An 18,994-nucleotide genomic window follows, 5' to 3' on the forward strand; every position below is an offset into this window, starting at 1 on the left:
CCAATCATCCCAAGGTTATATTGCCTCTTCAATCATTCATGTTGGCCCAAAACCCGCTTGATGGTTTGCTTCACACTTTCTGGTTTCAAACCTAACAGATCATTTGCCAGCTCCTCATCTGTTGCATAATTGGCGTGAAGAGTAGGATCATTGGCGTAACTGGTTGCACGAACCAAGATTAAGCCTCCACTGAAGTCTCCATCACGGAGCCGCTTGAAAGCCTCTGTTGTTTGAGCATCCGAAGTTGTATTAATCACTTTCCATTTGGAGGCAGTCACTGCTTCCAGAGTCTGGAGTATCTCCTGTTGTGAAACTTCAACTGATGAAATATATAGATATTTGTTGATTGTTTCTTGGGGATGCTTCAAAACGGAGACCACACACTGTCCGAGTTCCCTTTCGTTGATGAGGGTAAAGCGCTTATCTCCTCCATCCCAGATTATTGCGGTTCGCTTAGATAGGTCGTAGCCGAGAAAGCCACTTGTTAGACCCTTTTATAGCCAAGTTTCAGTATATTTCGGTACATAAAAATCGGAAATCATACCCAATCAAACAGAAGAGAAGTTGCAATACCGGTCCATGTTAGGCCAACTGACTCCTTTGACTGAAGATAGTCAAGAATATCTTTCTTTTGGTTGAATAATGGCACCATCCGAAGAACAGATTCGTTTGGAGTATTCGAAGAGAACTCAGAGGGTATGAACCTCTTGACGCCAGCATGAACTGCCGCATCAATGAACTTCTTTTGCTCAGTGAACGCAGTTGCACCCACTGCAGAAATAACAGCATCCTGTCCCGTAAAAGCGGAAGACAATTCCGACTCGGAAAAGTCTATTCTACGCACGCTGACTTCCGGTGGGAAAGTGGCATCGCTCGTGTTCCGAGATACCACAGTTACGTTGATGTCAGGGCACGCAAGAAGTGCCTGGAGAATGATTTGGCCAACAGTCCCACTGGCCTGTAAGAGACAACGTAAGCGCATGCGCACCTGAATATTCAACACTTGGGCAGACTTACACCAATCAAGACGACATTTTTTAGAGGAGTCGACATTTTGTTCACAAATATATAGATGATTTTGTGTGCTAAACTGAGGTTGTAGATCGGACGATTGATGTAGAGACAAGTTCATATTCTTTATTTTAAACCACATTTTTGATCGTTCAGAGTTTTCTTTATATACTTGTAGACGTGAATGAGGTTCTTATTGAACTTCGGCTCGTTTTATAAGCATGTCTGAACTTTCTGAATCCGCCTGACAAATGCGGTATCAACCCTCCGTTTTCTCCGCGATAGCCAATCGGAGGGCCTCCGTCCCTACCTCACATCAACCTTGGATTATTCATAAAAGAGTCGATTGATTCAGTAAGCGGAAATATTCGACATCATTAATCTAACCAATGTCCTCACTGAGAGCTGTAGCGGTTGGCCGCTCTTGCCTTGAATGCCGCCGTCGAAAAATAAAGTGCGATCGGGGATATCCATGTTCATACTGCGTCAAAACAAAAACAAATTGTGCCTACCCGGCCCCGAGAACAACGACAGACACGAATGACAATGTAGCTTCCCGCGTGGAAAAGATAGAAGGTCGGATGGCCTCGTTTGAGTCCGACCTCTCTGAGATCAAATGTTTTTTACAATCAATTGATCGTTCTCTTACGCTGCATTCGGGGTCAACGCGAAATGACGTTGGCCAACATGAACGTCAGGAACACTCTCAAGACGGTGAAGATACAACTATGATATCATATGTTGGCTCATTCGAGTCCCTTGATAAACAGTGACATGCTAAATCCCCGCCAGGATACCTCGGTCAACGGCTTCTCCGCATCAACATGTAGCCGCGAAATCTCCAGTGGAGATGAGAGGAATGGTATTCATTCCTTATCTGATGTCCCTGGAAATGGCCAGCAGTCCGATGTTCCTCATCCACATGCACAAGTAATATCCTTTCTATGGTGGAAATATCTAGAGGTTGTTGACCCTGTTCTCAAAATCTTCCATACAACTAGTATACAGAGGCTGGTTGTGGACGCCATCAGTGGTCAGAAGGGCTTGACCATGGGAGAAAACTTTCTGATGTTTTCGATCTACTACGCCTCTGTAGTAGTAATGTCGACATCTGAATGTTTCAAGGAGGTCAAAGAAGAAAGACAAGTTCTATTGGAGAGGTATATCACATATTTCACTGCTCTAGATTCCTAACAATAGTTAACAACTAAAAGGTACCGAATCCGGTTGGACCAATTTCTCTCCCTGTCGGATTTTATGGAGACGGCAGATCTTGCCGTTTTACAAGCATTTGTGATCTACTTGGTAAGAATAAAGTCACGATGTTGACCAATTGTATGCTAATGATCACAGGCTATTGGTACATATGACGTAAATGGTCCAGATGTCCATAGCATGGTAGGACTGGCCGTGGGAAGGGCCATTAAGTTAGGCCTGCATCGTGATGGCGAGGGGTTAGGTGTCCCTCTGTTCGAAACGGAAATGCGTCGGCGTCTGTGGTGGCAGATATGTACACTGGATGTGCGCACAGCTCAGGACCATAGATCCGATCCATGTATTCTGGAGCATTCCTTCAACACGAAGCTACCTGCAAACATCTCAGACGTCAGTCTTGACCCCGATATGAGCAAATATCCGGCAATAATGCATCAAAGAACGGAGATGTTGTTCAGTTTGGTGCAATTTGAACTGGAGTATTTCTTACGACAAGTGGCCTTTTCCGATAAGTTCGTCCAGGAGAACTCGTACACGGCCTTGCCATATTCTCGAATACGCAAGGCTATTGACTTATTCCAGGAGAGAATTCAGAAGCAATACATCTCTCACTGCGACCCAAGTATACCACTGGGTTTCATGATGATAAACCTCGGTCAACTCGTAATAGAAAAGATGAGGCTAAAGGCCCGCAAGTCAAGCGAGGATCATGGAAGAAATCAAGAACAAGTTGGTATCTGCATCCGGATCTCGCAGATCGCTCACAGAATGAGAGCCCACGAAAAGGGACAGAAGTGGCTTTGGCTTTTGGAACGCCAGCTAGAGTTAGATGCACTGACCTTTTTGCTGACGTATTTGTGCGGAGAAACCGAAGGTGCCAATGTGGAGTTGACGTGGGAGGCAGTGAACGACTTGTATGACTACTGGAAACGCAGTCCAGAACATCATTTTCACCGTCAATGGACTTGCATAGTGGAGCTCCGATCGCAGGCTCTTGACGCCCACAATTCGGTACCAAATTCTGATTAATGCGGAGCTATTCATGACGAAATCGCCGCGCCAGCTTTTTTGTATGTCAGCGCTTGTTCGACTCAATTAGTTACAATTCTAGTCTCTCGATGACATACTTTCTGATATCTTCCAGAACAAACCAACACATCTTAGGTACATCAATTAGCTTCTAACCTATATTCCTGGTTGTGGAAGTCACACGTCGTACATTAACAGAATTCATTAAGATTATTTAAAACTCGCAGTCTATGAATGCAAGAAGACTATGTATATCCAGGCCCAGTTCGAATCCAAAGGGAACATTCCTCCTTGGATTCGCAAATATCCCCAAACACCAATAAGAAATGACGATCCATCCATATCCCAAACAGTCCGTTTCAATTATATCATTAGAGATTGATCTTAGCCGACAGATACCCGACTATTCGGTGTCGGCTTTCGGTTTCAAAAATATACACAGGACTCCTCTATCCAATCCAGTTGCGTATGCTCGCGTCGGTAGTATTATGCGGGGAGAGCAACAGGAGTCGAAGCAAATGACGGCTTTTTGCTAACGCGATAAACAAGCCTATCGGTGAAAAAATGCGACAGCTCAGCCTGGATGGCAGGAATTGAGCCAAAAACAGTGCCGGCGATCGGGAAGCAGATGCGTTCAGAGAGTTGTTTAAGTTGGAACCAGGTTCGGAAGGAGAAGCCGGTATCGTTCAAACCGGCTTTTGCCATGTCCTTCGCACGAGACCTAATGCAGATTGAATACCAGCGGTCGTACAAAGTAATGCACGCGTTCATTCCGACAAAAGACATTCCACGTAGAAATCCAGTAATGAAAAACGCCCACGCTAGAGTCGGGTGAATATTCTCAGCGGGGACAAATGCGGTGTATAGAGCGGAGAATAACAGGAGAATCGTCAAATGGCTCGGAAGAAAATGCGCTTCGAACAGGAGATGCAGTAATGCCAAATGACGAGTCCGAAGGCGCAGTCGCTGAGATCCTTTGCCTGAAAGGCCTCCCACACTCTGGCGAACGGAATATCCCGTGTCAAGTGCTCCCCACATATGACGAAGAGCTTGGCGATACCGAGCAAACAGGGTTGACGAGTAAGGGCCCCAATTTCCATCACCAGAACTCTCAATATTACACTGACTAGCCGGGCTAGCAATGAAGTGTGTAATAACGTCTCCTGCCGTCTCAAAGTAGCATTTCAGAAGCATATGCATATCCTCGCCAATGGCAGTGGTGTCTCCGTCCCACCCACCGACTCTCCTTGCAAGGGCAAGTGGCAGAGAGTAAACGGAAGTAGGGATGACAATTGGACAACCGGGATACATGGCTGAGATGCCAGCGAAGCTCCAGAGTAAATCAGCACATCGCACCAGAACTGGAACATCGTTTGAGTTGCGATCAAATATGATGGGAGAGGCATAGAATGCACGCTCTGCGTCGGCGTTCTGCTGCCAGTGAATTCGGCGGATTTCATTGAAGTAATCCTGCGAAAGATGGGTGTCGGCTAGGACTGAAGTTAGCACTGTAGAACAAAACGACGATAAAGTTTCGATGACTTGCCATCCATGACCGTGATGATCACGTCCCGTGTATCGATAGACGCATCGCGGCGTGTCTCTACGATATGCTTTGCAGCCCAAGCGACATTGGACCCTTTACCACTAATTTCCCTAGGCAGGCCAGCCGGATGAAACGTGCCGCAAATATCACGAAACTGCCCCTGGAAAGCCGATATGAGAGTTACTGCTTTCTCGGGAGCTTTTATTTCCTTCTGTTCCATGGCAAGGAAGACCTAGACGAAGTTTAGTAACCTTGCATGTTTTCATAGTCATGGCCATAATCCTTGTCGGCTTACCTCGTATTGGGTTGCAGCCCGTGGATGGCTTGCAAGAACCTTCAGCGTAGTCTGCAGTGTTTCCAAATCCTCCGAGTAGTTGGGCAGGATGATAGCATGCACGACTTCGCCACCGTCGCCGCTTTCAAGCTCTTCCATATCAAAGCTCATGGGATCGGAGAACTCGGATAGCGTGGGAGTCATAATCGGACTATCAGCAAATGGGGGGGTTTCCGAACCGGCGGGACTGCGGAAGGACTTGGTTGCAGGACGTCGACGCAACACCGCGCGAGTTGCGCGTGTCATGCGGGAGAGTGCCCATGACAACCTCACCACGAAGGTGAGAGCATTCGTGTGCACCAGTATGGTGTATCCGATGAAGATCTTTTGGGCCAGTGGCAGAGGTAAGGTGTGTTGGGACGCTCCATGGTGACCGTGATCGGGAGCCTTCGTCGTTGGAGTATTCCCTGACCAAGGCGCGAAATGGGAGATTCCGCTTGTGATATCTGGGAAGGCCACGAGTAGCAGTATTATCAGCGATAGCAAGCTTAAGCCAGGCACACAGCGCGAAAACCACGTCCACATCTTTGCCTTGGTGTCTTGAAAGGTGTCGTCAACACAAGTGCAAATATAACGGCCGGGAGAACGCAGGTTCAAGAACGAAGAAGAAGAGAAAAGCAGACGAGAAGGATAAAGGAGAAATCATGGAACGCCAGCAGTTTGCGGTCCGCGACTGTTCCGGGAAAGGGTCAGGAGCACACCCAGCCAGCTTTGCATTGTGGCTAATGGATACACGGTTTCGCAATCTCGCACGGCCCACTTGTTGGAGAACTACCCCAGAACAAAAAGGCAAAGTGGGAGCTTCGGGCCAATAGGATCGAAGCTGAATGTGGTCGCGAAAAGATTGGAGACGGATTGAACAACGCGAGGAGTGACCGTTGGATGCATGATTGTCATCATGATTGCCATGACTAACTATCCAGAGGAGAGGCATGACTGATGAGGGCGGGATTGTGGATGATCCATCTTCAGGGAGATTGTGACACGGGATGGGCAGAGGATCTCCCTGGGGATTAACCACTCAGACGGCGGGCTGCGGTACATGTGCCAGCCAGTCGCGAGAAGCACAGAGTTTTTCTGGTGAGAAGTGTCAAGTACTAATCCTTAATACCATTAATTAGGCTGGCTATTAGGTTCCCCCAACTCAATCAATAATCCAATGGTTGCTGCCCGTGGATAGAAAAGCCGCAGCGCCGCAACCATGGGGCAAAAGTCCTAATATTTTGAGCATGACAAAGGCTGTCCAAAGTTCATGGTGGGTCCCGGAGCCAATAAGTTCGCTTTAGTGACTTTACTCGTCGTACTCCGTCGACGCTATTGATTGGGGCTCCTTTTTTTCGGTGCGAAAAGCTTTGTTTTGTCAGGGTTTCTCCTGTGGCGGTTAAGTGGGTGTGCCATGCCAGGTCGTCACACAGCACGGAGTGTTCTGGACAGAGGATGCAGTAAAGCAAATTAGCCGACCGAAGGCACCGCCACCACCATGCAGCCAGCTCCAGAGCAAAGGCCGAAAGGGGTTTCAGATAAGGGCCAAAACCCCCACTGCGGTGATTCTAAATGAGAAGCATCAACGGCGATTCAACGGACGTCGAAGCATTCACGTCATACACGCGGTAGATACAGAGTACGCTGTGTGTGAGGACTCTGTGTGTAGTGTAGCGTCGTGTAGGATAGGATAGGATAGGAGTTGACACGGAGGAGCAGGCAGGAGGAGGGCGACCAAAGAGGGCAAGCGGGAACAAGGCTTGGCACGGGCACACGCCTTAGCGCGGTACTGCTGGAGGCGGGCTAGCCGGAATGAGCCTAGCGCGCGATGTTCGGGGGGCCCGGTCTCCAGTCAAAGGGGCTCAGGCTCCCACGCTGGACTCGGAGCAATTTCCAGTCGTACACCCTCCTACCGAGTTACTCACACATAGTACTTGCTCGTATACTACGTACGGAGCAGCACTCTGTAGCAGGTTAGGCGAGCACACTATTGAATGTCCTCGGCGAATCCCAGGCTGAGCTGTGAGCCTGTGCGTTTCTGACTGGACGAGCCATGCAGACAAAGGAGGTCTGTTCTTTTGCCACATTCAGGGCCCGTGGGCTGTTAAAATTAGCTGTCCTTGTCGGAAGTGCTCTGTAAGATTGCGAGCCGGCCAGGAACTGCAAATGCTCGGGCATGCCGCAATCCACCGGAAAGTCTTCGTCTCCGGATTAATAGATCTTCCGATATCCCGGCCGGCTGTCGTGATGCCATATTCTTGAGGCATTAATGCATGGCGCCTTCCTGGTCTGAGATTCGATCCATTCCTCACTGGATTCCACCCCGAATTCCTCGTCGAACAAGAAAAGAAAAAAACGAACGAACGAACGAACTCGATGGTCAACAACTCATCGCTAGGACGGACAGAGCGCCGCTGGGCATGCGTCCGTTATAACGCCCACAACATCGTCCGCACAGACATCGACGTTCTTTGCTTGCAGTTGTTCCCTCGCGATGAGCGACCATTCTGCGTCGTGCCTCCTACCACGTTGTCTACCGCTCGTTGTTCTCTTGTTTCCTAGTCCAACGCCACCCACTGTCTACAAGGTTTTCGAGGAGGAGTCGGACGCGATGCAAACTATGTGCGTACGTATAACCAAAACAAGCTCATGGCCGTAACAAGCCCCGTGTGGCGCTATGCTCTCAACCGTTCGCAGACTAGTCGAGTGAGCCTTCTGTCGGAGGACTACTCTTGTAGTAATATGGCACGCGACCCGAGTAGTTGCGCACGTCTATCGCGTTCCATCTCGGTATTTTTATAGTCATCGGCATGCGTGATCAGAGCCGCCATAATTTGTTAGGGACCCTGCCCGCCGACAAATCAATCAATCAACCACGAAACATCGTCTGGAGACCTTGCGCCGAAGCGAGATCCCTTGCCGTATTTTCTCTCCATCGCTGGTTGTCCTTGTCATTGATCGTAGGCATCTTGCTTGGTGTTGCGTGTGCACGACGAAGACGGGCCATGAGAAACAGTGGACTGACAAGGAGCAGGCATTTATTTAAAAGTAATAACTAATCATCATGATCATTTTCACTGTTTGGCCGTCCAGGCGAGTTCCGGTGCATCCGGATAGTAGCTGACGAGTCGTCTCGATAGTCGATCTTGGCGCTGGGGGACATGGCCAGTAAGCCTGTGTCAGACCTGTAGCTATGTGGAGGTTGCACGGGTCAAATGTCAATTCCCTGGATTAATATTTGATAGCAACCACAACGAAGAGATCAAGGTCCAAATCCTGCCGCATAACTGTACATTGTTTCATTGATGAACCAGGCGGCAGCCCCCAGTTACCTGTCGCGCGATTGAGGGTAATTCCGGCGACGAAAGATGGATCTACCTAGTCGGTACCTGGGTAGTATAAAAATATATCCCCCTTGTCCCGTCCATCTATTAGGATGTGAAGGCTTTGGCACATTTAAATATGTTATTTGAATTCTAGGGACCTAAGTCAACTGGTAGAATCAGAATTGACCGGTCCTGAGCAACTACCCAAAGTTCCAAGGTTGCAAAAAATATATCTCTAATCTCGATCCCCAAAGTAACAGGTACCTCGATCTGTAGGCACCAGACTTCGCTCTTGCTAGGTATGACATGAACCTTGGAATACGTATGTAGTGGATTGTTTTTTTTTTTTTTTTTTTTTTTTAATATTTAGGTGCTTATATATAGTTACACCTACTAGGGTACTTACATTTAAACAGTTTGAGTGAGAGATCTGTATGGAAGGTACCGATCTCAATAATCGCCCCTGCGCCGCGATATAGAAGTCGAAATAGAGAATCAGAGTGAATCATGAAATATTACATCACATTCTAAACTATCTAGGTAAGCCGATTGATTTGGAGTCGTCATTCGTACAATCGCGCTGAATGAGATGACTGCTGTATCAATCGTCGTCATCAGCTGCTGACAATTCCCCATCACTCTCGGCAGCCGAGACGGAATCACTGTCAGAAGACAAATCGTCAAGCCCATCAGCGCCATCATCGCCATCATCCTCATTGTCGGAGGAAGCGCCTAATGAATCCACTTCTGTGCTCGGTGTGGTGCCCTCGTCGAATATACTCTTATCGTCCCCTCTCTGGCCTTCATCGTTCAGTGGATCGGTCTCGTCATACTCATATTCTGGCCCCCTCTCATCCCAATCGTCCTGATCTGGGTGCGTGCGGTGAAATATACCCCTGGACATGTAACATCGGAAACAGAGGTCATAGTTTGCACAGACTCGACATTTGTAATTTATTCCACGGATTGACTACAGTAAAACAAATTAGCCGGCGCACGGGTCTGGACAATACTTACTACCCTACAACTGTCACAAACCCTGTTTTCGTTCGTTGCAGCTTTTCTACTAACATGAAACTGTTCGTCCCAATGCTCTTCTTTGTCCCTTGGACCAACAACGCGTACAAGGGGGTCAGGAATAAGCAGATTGCACACATCCTCCGACACCCCGATATAGCGAGCGAGTTTCAGCGGAGACCACTCAGCTTTACGACTCTTGACTCGAGCCCATAAATCAACCCCGTGTTTAACGAGGTGTCCAACAAGTCCGACATCGACACTGTCATTAAGAAGGGCCCAGAAGAGAGGTGTCCACCCAGCATTGTCCGGCGTTGTAAGCTCACTTTCGTCGTACAGCTCGCTTACTCTTTGGAAAACATCACAGTGTCCGCCCACAGCCGCAAAATGAATGGGATTTCGTCCCATTTTGTCGCGTGGCGGTTGTCCATTTACCAAAGTCTCTGCCTTGAAGCTTACCAAGATGTCGGTCAGACTTGTCGCTAGGGAGGCGAAATGAAGTGGCCGTCGCCCGCTAGAGTCTTCGATGTTGGGATTTGCCCCATGTTCCAACAGGTATTGAAACTGGGGTTTATGTCGGAATGCGAAAGTTGCGAGTAACGGGTATTCCAAATTCCGGCTTCGATGCTGTAAGTTGTCTTTACCTGTATCTACAAGGTAAGCAAGAAGCTCCATGTTCGGTTCCCTCCAGGTCTCGACCAGGGTCATCAGAAGAGACGGGGCTCCCTTTATCGAGTCTGCAAGCTGAAGATCCATCTTGCCTTTCTCCGCCAGGACGCGAACAAGTGACAGGTCATTCTTATCGCAGGCAATATGAAGAAGGCTATGGGCTTTGTTGCTGCACCGATAGGGATCGGCATTCTTAGATAACAGGTACTCAACTACAGCGATATTTCGAGCATCAACCGCGACCTGCAAAGGTGTCACACCATTCTTGTTCGATGAATGAAGATCCGCTCCGGCATTAACCAGCTTTCTCACTAATTCCGATGGGGTGGTGTTTGATATCTGATGCAATACGGTATTATCTTTGTCATCAGTGTAGTCAATCGGAACCCGAAATTCCAACAAAACAGCAGCAGCATCTATATTATCATTCAGCACGCATATGTCCAACGGGCGTTTGCCTAGACGCGTGCGATGGTTTCTGCTGGCACCAGCTTCGAGGAGCAGCCGGACAGGCACAGCGATTCCCTTGTCGCAGGCGAGGCTCAGCGCAGTGTACCCATCATCTGAATCCTCTCCGCGAGAACGCGGATAAGGGGTCTCGAGATCCACCTTTGATTTATGCTCGAGCAATATTTTTACGGAGTCCACGAATCGTACAACGTAGCAATGTGGAGGCAAGTTCCATCATCGGAGATAGCATTCATATCGGCGCCGTTCTTGAGTAACAATCGTATAATTTTGGGATTGTTATATGCGGAAATGACTGGACGCCAGTTGTTTACAACCATAAGCGCATTAGCATCCGCACCCGCCTTCAACAAGACACGCACACTATCGATGTTACCACTCCATGTCGCTGCATAAATGGGAGGGTGAGAATTTTTTCCGGCATGATTGACATCAGCTCCTCTCTTTAGAAGATACTTGACAATGTTGACATCATCCTTGCCGGCGGCGCGCGCAAGGGCAGTCCTTCGATACTCGGTGCTGGTATTCTCCTCTTCGATTCGAGCTCCATGATCGAGAAGCAGTCCCAACATCTTAATACTCCTAGGCCCAAGTTCCAGCGCTAACAGTAACGGAAGGCTAGAACCTTCCGGGTTCTCGTTTGGATCCAATCCCTTCTCCAACAGCATGCGAGCGATTTCAAAGTTACCATATAGAACGGCCAAGTAAAGAGGGGAAACTGCGCCAGATTTGCAGTTGATATTGGCACCTTGTTGTAGTGCCAACCGCATTCCTTTAACGTAATTGAATCGAGCACAATAAAGTAAAGGCCTCTTAGCCTAATATGGATCATTTTCTCCTCCTTTACCACCATCAGGGTTTGCTCCGGCTTTCAGTAGTGCTTCCATGGCCTCAGTCTTGCCCCACGTCATGGCAAATCGAAGGGGAGTCAATCGTCCAGTACCTCAATATTGGCACCTGCTTCAACCATGATCTTAATGATCTTTCCATTACCACCGCCCGCTGCGGCATGGAGAGGGGTCCTTCCGTACTATGCGAGGCAATGCAGATCAGCGTGAGCCTCAAGAAGAACTTTAGCAGTCTCAAAATTTCCAAAGAGACATGCGAGATGTAGCGGACTTCGTCCCTGAATGAGGTCAGGCGGGTTCAGTCCGACACCAGAATCCAGCAAGGTTTTTGCTATGCTATGCAACCCAAGGGATGTAACTCGCGTGAGAAGATGCGGGGGCCGTTCAAATCCGTCAATTGTAACAGCGTGATTTACTAAGTCTTGTAGGGGCTCCACCAAGTCCAAAAGATGCGGCAGCGTCAACCGCATCCCGAAGAGTAGAGTTGTCTATGATCGTTGTTCCCATTAAGAGCTTTACAGTAGTGGAATGCCCATACCTGGCAGCCTCGACCAACGCGAGCCGGGCATCAATATTCAAAGTGGGTGACCCACTCTCTGTACGAATTGACTCCGTAAGCATATCATCGAGACCTAGCATGGAAAAAAGCGGTATCGGAGAGAAATAACTACGCGGCGATCGTGTCACTGGGTTTCCGAAGGTATAATAGGCACATGACCAAGCCAATCTGTTCCTAGGGTCTTGGAAGAATTCTGACACATAATTCAATGGCTGCGAATCGCCTGCAAGACGATAATGCAGTGGCCAGTGCATCACCGCATAAGTGATCAAATTGTGGCGAAGGAGTGGTATAGGTGTGTGGCCGTCGGGGTCATAGGTATCACAAGGGGCTTTGATTTCTACTTGAACAGCGGGATCTTGCAGGTATTGTAGACAACGTCGAGTCAGATCGCCGTGAGCTTTATTAGTCGTTGTAGATTCAACCGAAAGGGGTAAATTATGAGGATAGACCTCGTTATTCATCAGGTATACTTGTGAGTTCGAGGACTCAACGGTATCCCGCGTCAGTATCCTCTGATGGTCTTTAGACCAGTTCGTTTGGTCCCTCAGAGATGTCATAATGGCCAGCTCTTCCACGGACATCGGCCGGATAGCGTATTGAACACAATATAACAAATCTTGTGCATCTTTCGTAAGGTTCAGGTTGCAATCGATAATACCGGGAGTGCCGGGTTCTGTCCCAGTATCTGATGAGATCCTAGCATCTGCCGCTGTACTGTCGTCAAGTGTATCTAAGTTTAGCGAAGATAACTGACTAATCCCATCTCCTAAGCTCAGATCGCCTTGGCTTGTTATGATCCAGCTTTCACGGACGTGATCCACCATGCGCATTCGTGCAAGCCTTTGTAGGAACCATGACGGAGACTCACTCATCTAGACGGCTAATCATGAATGGTTCGCTGTTCGATAAACTCCATGTGCGGAGAGCAAGCACATCAAGTTGATCATCTAGACTCCAACCGCGAAAGTGGTACGCTCTTTCTAGCTCATTCGGCTCCCCCAACTCGTCTGTACTGTCCCGTCGGTTCATCTTAGCACTCAGAAGAAAGGCAAGCATGGCTTGCAAGTTGCAGAAGCGTGGGTCATCTTTTCTGAATTGGAAGTACAAAGTACCTTTTCGTCCCTTTTTTGATGACCCGGACGCTTCATTCAAACGTTCTACCACGGCCTGGGATATGTCAGAGACATTGGCTGTTCCGTGAAGGTGGAGAACAGCAAGTCCTTTGAGATCCGACCAACTCTTATATATCGTTGAATTCAAAATTCGATCGGCCCGGTTGGCGGGCAGACGCTCGAGACGCGCCGGGTCCGCCGGGTGGATCGGGGGCGCCTGAGAATGCACTAATCGCAGGTATTTCGTTTGCATTTGGAAGTTGAGATAATTTGCTATTGCGGTTTCCAGCTCTGGCATTGATGATTCCGCGAGTCCATTCGATTGGCGTACAAGCTCGTAATGACAGAGAGCTTTTGTATGTTATCTCATAAGGTGCGGCATAGTATGGTAATGCTCTGCCTGAATTTTTGACAAAAACCGGATCGTCGTTGTGATAGGAATTATCCTGATTTATGATTAGTTACTTTCTACAACGGGAGTGAACTCAACGAACCGATAATGTTTTCTCTGCAATCTGTTCAGTCACTTCCTTCTCTTCATCCTCGTCATTGTCACCTTGCCCGTCCACTGGCGCTTGCTGAGGCCGAGACTCGATTTCTCTCATGATATCGGAAACAATATTACACACAAGCGTCCTGTTGAGTAGCTTGGTGTCTAAAAAGGAGTCATTGACTTGTTGCACACACCGAGACAAGTTCTTGATCTTCTCAACAACTCTTGACCGAGAGGACGAGTCCAACAACAGCAATCCATCAATATAATATTCAAGGTATGAGATTTTGGCAGCTCGATGCGGCGAGTTAGCGAATATATATTTATTTATTTGCATTAGATTTCATCCGTTTAATTGCTCGCACACGCCGAAATCACTGACCAAGACCGATGTCAAAAAGTCTATGTTCCTGTACCTAGCCGGGTTGAGGCTGGCGATGGAAAGTGCCTGGCTGACAGGTTAATACTGAGATTCTCCGCAAGAGCTAAACGGGGTTCGAGGACCTTTTTCACAATAATTCCTCCGATATCTAGCATCACGAAGACGAACCGTCTTGTGCCCCTTGTATCCTCATTATCGGCTTGTTGGCATCTTAACAAACTATCAAGTAGCCTAATCGCTTCCGACTCAATTCCATTTGAAGTATAAATTTGAGAATGGTTTTTTTCAACATCGTACTGGTAACGCAGGACCTTCTGTTCGTCATTAAGTCCAACCTGTCTCGCCATGCCTTCCATCTTTCACTGGCGTTCCATTTGCTGTCTGTTATACCATGAACGAGGATTACATATCTGTATTTTATCATGTTAGTTCTGAATCAGTTGCATCTCTCAGCTATGTGCCTTGGGTTCAAGATATCTTACACGCCATCACCCTTATCTCCAAGGGGAACCAAAGCCGATCGCTGTGTTGAGTCTCCTTCAAGATGTAGATTGCATTTGCGGAGGGAGTATCCTGGGTATTTTCTGGAGTATCTTTGAAATCTGACATTAAGACGGGCTGAAGTGAATTTGTCGGGTCTTGCTATTAATTTCGGTAGTCATATGAGACGGGTACCGGTCAGTTTGATGTTGTTCCTTCGATGTGTATGATGGAGAAGACGCGACAATGATTTTCCTACACTAACAGGTTGATATTTATAGCAAATCAGCTCAAACCAATCAGTTTCTTTCATCTGCTAACCGCTTGGTACTTAATCTAACTCCCTGACTAGTGCCTATTCAGAGTAGTTCATCTAGGCGGGGATGGTAAAGCCACGCACAGATTGCCTACTGCCCAGTCTTCGCGCCATGATATTGGGACACGGTCCTACTCTGTTTCAGAAGAATAAACAACCCAATAATTTAATACGAGCTCTGGATTGCATGCATAGGACTGCTTTGTACTATGTGACCAGCACATACATATCCCGACTCCCCAGTAACCTGGTACATTGAATCACGCGCTGTTGGTTGAAATAATGATATCTTTCCTACGCAGCTCTAGAAAACGTTATGTTATTTCCAGCCCCTTCTCGAGGGTACTTATAGTCCTTGTGCGACTACTGTCCCGCGCGTATTTCGGCATATTCACACGTTGGCGATATGAGAGGAATACAGCACTCTTTATTCCAGTGGTTGCAATGGCTAGCGATTACCCCGAAGACTCGTTTGGGATCGACCTTGTTCCTGCAGAAGGGGAAAGGGGATTTCACACAAAGATCAACCCACAACAGCCCTTTCAATGGAGTACTATCCACGAAGATCGGCGAGCACTCGCTATCAAATGCTCCCTCGTCGATGTTATTCATGGACGGTGGTGTGCGGATGGTGATGACAATGACTATTATGCTACCCTCCTTGTCTTGGACTTCCTATTCGATGTTGGCAATAAACTTGGACGGCGCATCAAGTCGGCCAAAATTACGGTAACTTTTTACGGGGAATCCGATGATGATGACCACCCAGGTGTCGTTAATATTTCCCTCAACGGAAGCTACAGCTTGCTGCCAACCACTCAGTCGGAAACCATCACCAATGGGTTGACCGCGAGCGCTAGTGCCAACGTGCTCAGTGCAGGTCAACTCTCACTGGGAAAAAAATTACAGCAAAACAATCAGTAGGGAAACTACAGACGCTACGTACATTAGTGGTGTCACCTGCTTGATCGGCGTAGACTGGGATCCGGCCAATGCGGTAGAGTGGAAGCTGCAGGAAAACGCTACCCTGAAAACGGGGCTGCCAGCGACATTGAGGGCGGGTATTCTACTCAAGCGAGAGAGCATGGAAAATTTCAAGTGCGCAGTGGATATTGAATCCGAAGTTGATTTGATAACAAATGTTGGAAGATGGTTTGGGGGCAAGCCGAAAGATGATCCCGTACTGTTCAAGCCGAGCTTGAAGCCAACAAATCGGTTGATGCAATACGATGCAAATAATCTAGGCAAGTTTGATACATGTATGTCTCTCGTGGAGGATGTTACTTTCACCACCGTCCTTGGAAACGCCGTCACGCATCGAGATTAGTTGGCCTTGGATGACTGACAGTCTCGTCCTATATCCCTTCTTCTTCTACAGAGTACATGCTATATAAGTTATCCAGTTTGGCCAGTGTTAGCATGTTATACTTGATCCGTGCCCGTTGTGGCAGACTTCAAAATACGTACGTAGTACGATAGTTAGTCTACGGTAGGCTGCACTTTTGTCACACGAGCTGTGGTCCGAGCCACACAGTCTCCCCATGATTAGGAAAGACGCTCTCGTACTCGTAGCCTGTCGTAGATACTTCACTCAGACAAATCCGGCTATCTCCCGTGTTGTTCTACGAAGCTTGTAACTACTAGTTAGTTACTGTAGTACTCCTTAGCTAAATACTTGAGCCAATAATACGCGGTCGAAGACCCGTGTTGCAGCCCTAATTCCGACGGTGCAACAAAGCTGAACGTGGGGGCGAACAGTATACTCATGCAGCTAAAAATGTTGAAAATGGCAAGGTGTTTTCGAAACAACCAATCACAATATATTATTCAAATTTCTGTACTGACTAGTACAAGAACAAATGCACTCTACCACTCTGTAGTATGTACGTAGTACGTGAAATATAATCACGACTAGTCCGGACTCTGGACATGTTGAGCAACTGTTGCTCGCGGAAGGGGCTGTTCGATTTCGTTTGTTGTCTGTCAACTACTTGTCTACTCAGAAGGCCGTCAAGATGAGTTCGAAAAAGGCATATGATGAGCACGTTATGGATGATGTCGAAGATGATAGCGTTAAAGAGCTCGATCGCGACGACGACAGTACCGGAAGTGAGGGGAGTGATGACGACGATTCCAGCGAGGACGAGAAGCAACTGGAAGATGATAATCCAAAACTTAAGCGGCTGCAAGAAATTGTGAAGACTATCAAGAGTAAGAAAATTGACTGGGATAACCCTAAAGAATATTTCGGCGGAAAGAATCACCAAGGCAAATACTCCAGCCATGTAACTGAGCTATCAGAGGGAGGCGATGAGAGCATACTACATTTGATTGTCAAGGATGACGATGCCACAGCTGATGAGACCAAAGAGCTAGCCAAGGCGATCAAGTACATCGTGCGATTGTATCCAAAATTGATGACGACGCAGAATAAACAGTTATTTACGCCGCTGTATTATGCCGTGGAAAATATGGACAGGAGGAAGGCGTATCTTATCAAAAACGGGTTCTTCAAATCACGTATTAAAGACGATATAATGGTGAAGGCCATCGGGACACCCTGTGTTATCCATCAGGAAAACTACTTGCACCGCGTACTGAAGTCCCAACCGATCAACTACACAGTGCTCAATTTGCTCATTGCTAGTGCCGACCGTCAAGCAGTCAACGCGAAAGATGCACACGCTTGGACTCCTTTGCATAGAGCAACGCAGTATGAACACTCCTCCGAAGAGATGCTCGATGTCATCGAAAAACTGATCAAGATGGGCGAGCCTGATTCCGATTCCAACGGGCTGGACTCCTTACCTCGAGAATGCGCATTTGATACTTACTCCGGTCCCGGACGGGAAAAGCTATCTGTTTACGAGTACCATCTAAAAACACGAGAAGACGACGAACAGAGAGAAAAGGCACGGACATCTAAGAGTAGTACGAGCAATTCAAAGCCAAATCTAAATCCGAATCGAGAGGAAACGAAGCATATCGACCAACCAAATAAAACAGAAAGCCAACCACGGATGGTAAAGGAGGAGAAATCCCACAGAAAGTGAACGAAAGAGAAAGAGAAAGGGAAGGTATCAACCCGAGTGTTCAACGGGGGAAAAGAGGAAAGGGAGAAGGGAATGAAGAATCAAAAGAGGAAGGAGTACTGAAGCCCGGATTGATCCGAGCTAACACTAACCTGAAGCGTGTGGCCTTCTTAGAAAGCACTAATAACTCTGCTTCAACTGACAGAAAAGATATAAGGGTGGAGAAGAGACAGCTAAGGGAGACTTGGTCACTAAAGATACGCAATGTATTAAGGTTGCACTGTCTTCGCACTAGGACCATTGCATAAGCTACACGGTTCCTGTACGGGACCAATAAAGATGGTGAGTATGTTGCGATATCAAACTCCAGTTGTTATATACTAAAAGTTGAAATCAAGACGTCCAATTGTTCTTTGATTACAGTGGCCTCCCGAAAGACGACGCTGACCCCGGCATATTCTACGACAACTTTCAAACAACACAATTTGACGAGGTTTTACAATATGTCGAATTCCCAGTTGTCAGATTGAAGGATAGCAAATTACCCCGGGGGGAGACCTTCCGAGAGCACAGGAGTCTGTATAATTCCAAAACTATTGGCCGAAGGGATTTGTTATTCTTCTTTAGCTGGTTGAAAGACAAAGGAGTCAAGCACATCATCAAGGTCATTGTGCAGGATTCGACAGATTGTCATTGTGATGAGGTGATCGAAAAATGTCTCTCGCCATTTCATATCGACGTTCTTGACTCGTCCAAACTAGACTTGGACCCCGAGATGCTATATAATGCCTGTCCCGATGTTAAGGAGCTACTACATCTTCGATGGGGTGCAAATAATGCAATCTTACGGGCCTGGGGGGAACCAGAAGGTTTAAGACGGTTAAAGCTGTTGAATAAGATCTACTTATATTATGATCAGGTAGACCACTTTTCCTTACCTTTCAATTTCTGCCATCTACCACAAGCTGATAAAATGTACAGACATCGGAAATCTCATCACAAAGGCGATGAGATAGCAATTGCGCTCATTGATGATGGCGTTGATATATGTGAGAAGGCATTTCGGGACCGAATCATCCATGGCAAAAGTCTGGGTTATTATTAGGACGGTGATTAGCGAGATCAACGAGCCAAACAATGGTATGTGTCGGAGACGGGACACGGCACTGTCA

At 47.5% G+C, this 18,994-nt stretch overlaps 7 protein-coding genes across 7 annotated transcripts; 3 read left to right on the top strand and 4 right to left on the bottom strand.

Annotated features, from left to right (window-relative positions):
* Positions 1-32: 32 nt before the first annotated feature.
* EYB26_010003 (uncharacterized protein) lies at positions 33-1,053 on the bottom strand (the record flags this gene model as incomplete). The annotated part of the gene is made up of 3 exons (XM_054269248.1): positions 33-491; positions 545-958; positions 1,018-1,053. 3 exons carry the CDS (start codon positions 1,051-1,053, stop codon positions 33-35), a joined length of 909 nt encoding a protein of 302 aa, XP_054125223.1.
* Positions 1,054-1,592: 539 nt separating this feature from the next.
* On the top strand, positions 1,593-3,255 carry EYB26_010004 (uncharacterized protein; the record flags this gene model as incomplete). Its single annotated transcript, XM_054269249.1, has 4 exons — positions 1,593-1,751; positions 1,804-2,171; positions 2,226-2,316; positions 2,365-3,255. 4 exons carry the CDS (start codon positions 1,593-1,595, stop codon positions 3,253-3,255), a joined length of 1,509 nt encoding a protein of 502 aa, XP_054125224.1.
* A 486-nt stretch (positions 3,256-3,741) lies between these two features.
* EYB26_010005 (uncharacterized protein) lies at positions 3,742-5,660 on the bottom strand (the record flags this gene model as incomplete). The annotated part of the gene is made up of 3 exons (XM_054269250.1): positions 3,742-4,745; positions 4,802-5,033; positions 5,097-5,660. The coding sequence occupies 3 exons, from the start codon at positions 5,658-5,660 to the stop codon at positions 3,742-3,744; spliced, it is 1,800 nt and encodes a 599-aa protein (XP_054125225.1).
* A 3,384-nt stretch (positions 5,661-9,044) lies between these two features.
* EYB26_010006 (uncharacterized protein) lies at positions 9,045-11,508 on the bottom strand (the record flags this gene model as incomplete). Its single annotated transcript, XM_054269251.1, has 4 exons — positions 9,045-9,413; positions 9,482-10,738; positions 10,915-11,369; positions 11,445-11,508. 4 exons carry the CDS (start codon positions 11,506-11,508, stop codon positions 9,045-9,047), a joined length of 2,145 nt encoding a protein of 714 aa, XP_054125226.1.
* Positions 11,509-11,838: 330 nt separating this feature from the next.
* Positions 11,839-13,724, bottom strand: EYB26_010007 (uncharacterized protein; the record flags this gene model as incomplete). Its single annotated transcript, XM_054269252.1, has 4 exons — positions 11,839-12,808; positions 12,876-13,392; positions 13,451-13,565; positions 13,614-13,724. 4 exons carry the CDS (start codon positions 13,722-13,724, stop codon positions 11,839-11,841), a joined length of 1,713 nt encoding a protein of 570 aa, XP_054125227.1.
* A 1,510-nt stretch (positions 13,725-15,234) lies between these two features.
* Positions 15,235-16,117, top strand: EYB26_010008 (uncharacterized protein; the record flags this gene model as incomplete). Its single annotated transcript, XM_054269253.1, has 2 exons — positions 15,235-15,670; positions 15,726-16,117. The coding sequence occupies 2 exons, from the start codon at positions 15,235-15,237 to the stop codon at positions 16,115-16,117; spliced, it is 828 nt and encodes a 275-aa protein (XP_054125228.1).
* A 688-nt stretch (positions 16,118-16,805) lies between these two features.
* Positions 16,806-18,833, top strand: EYB26_010009 (uncharacterized protein; the record flags this gene model as incomplete). The annotated part of the gene is made up of 4 exons (XM_054269254.1): positions 16,806-17,721; positions 18,132-18,164; positions 18,221-18,741; positions 18,804-18,833. The coding sequence occupies 4 exons, from the start codon at positions 16,806-16,808 to the stop codon at positions 18,831-18,833; spliced, it is 1,500 nt and encodes a 499-aa protein (XP_054125229.1).
* Positions 18,834-18,994: the final 161 nt, after the last annotated feature.

Source organism: Talaromyces marneffei, chromosome 8, assembly GCF_009556855.1.
Source record: "Talaromyces marneffei chromosome 8, complete sequence".
In the NCBI taxonomy this organism is placed as follows: domain Eukaryota; kingdom Fungi; phylum Ascomycota; class Eurotiomycetes; order Eurotiales; family Trichocomaceae; genus Talaromyces; species Talaromyces marneffei.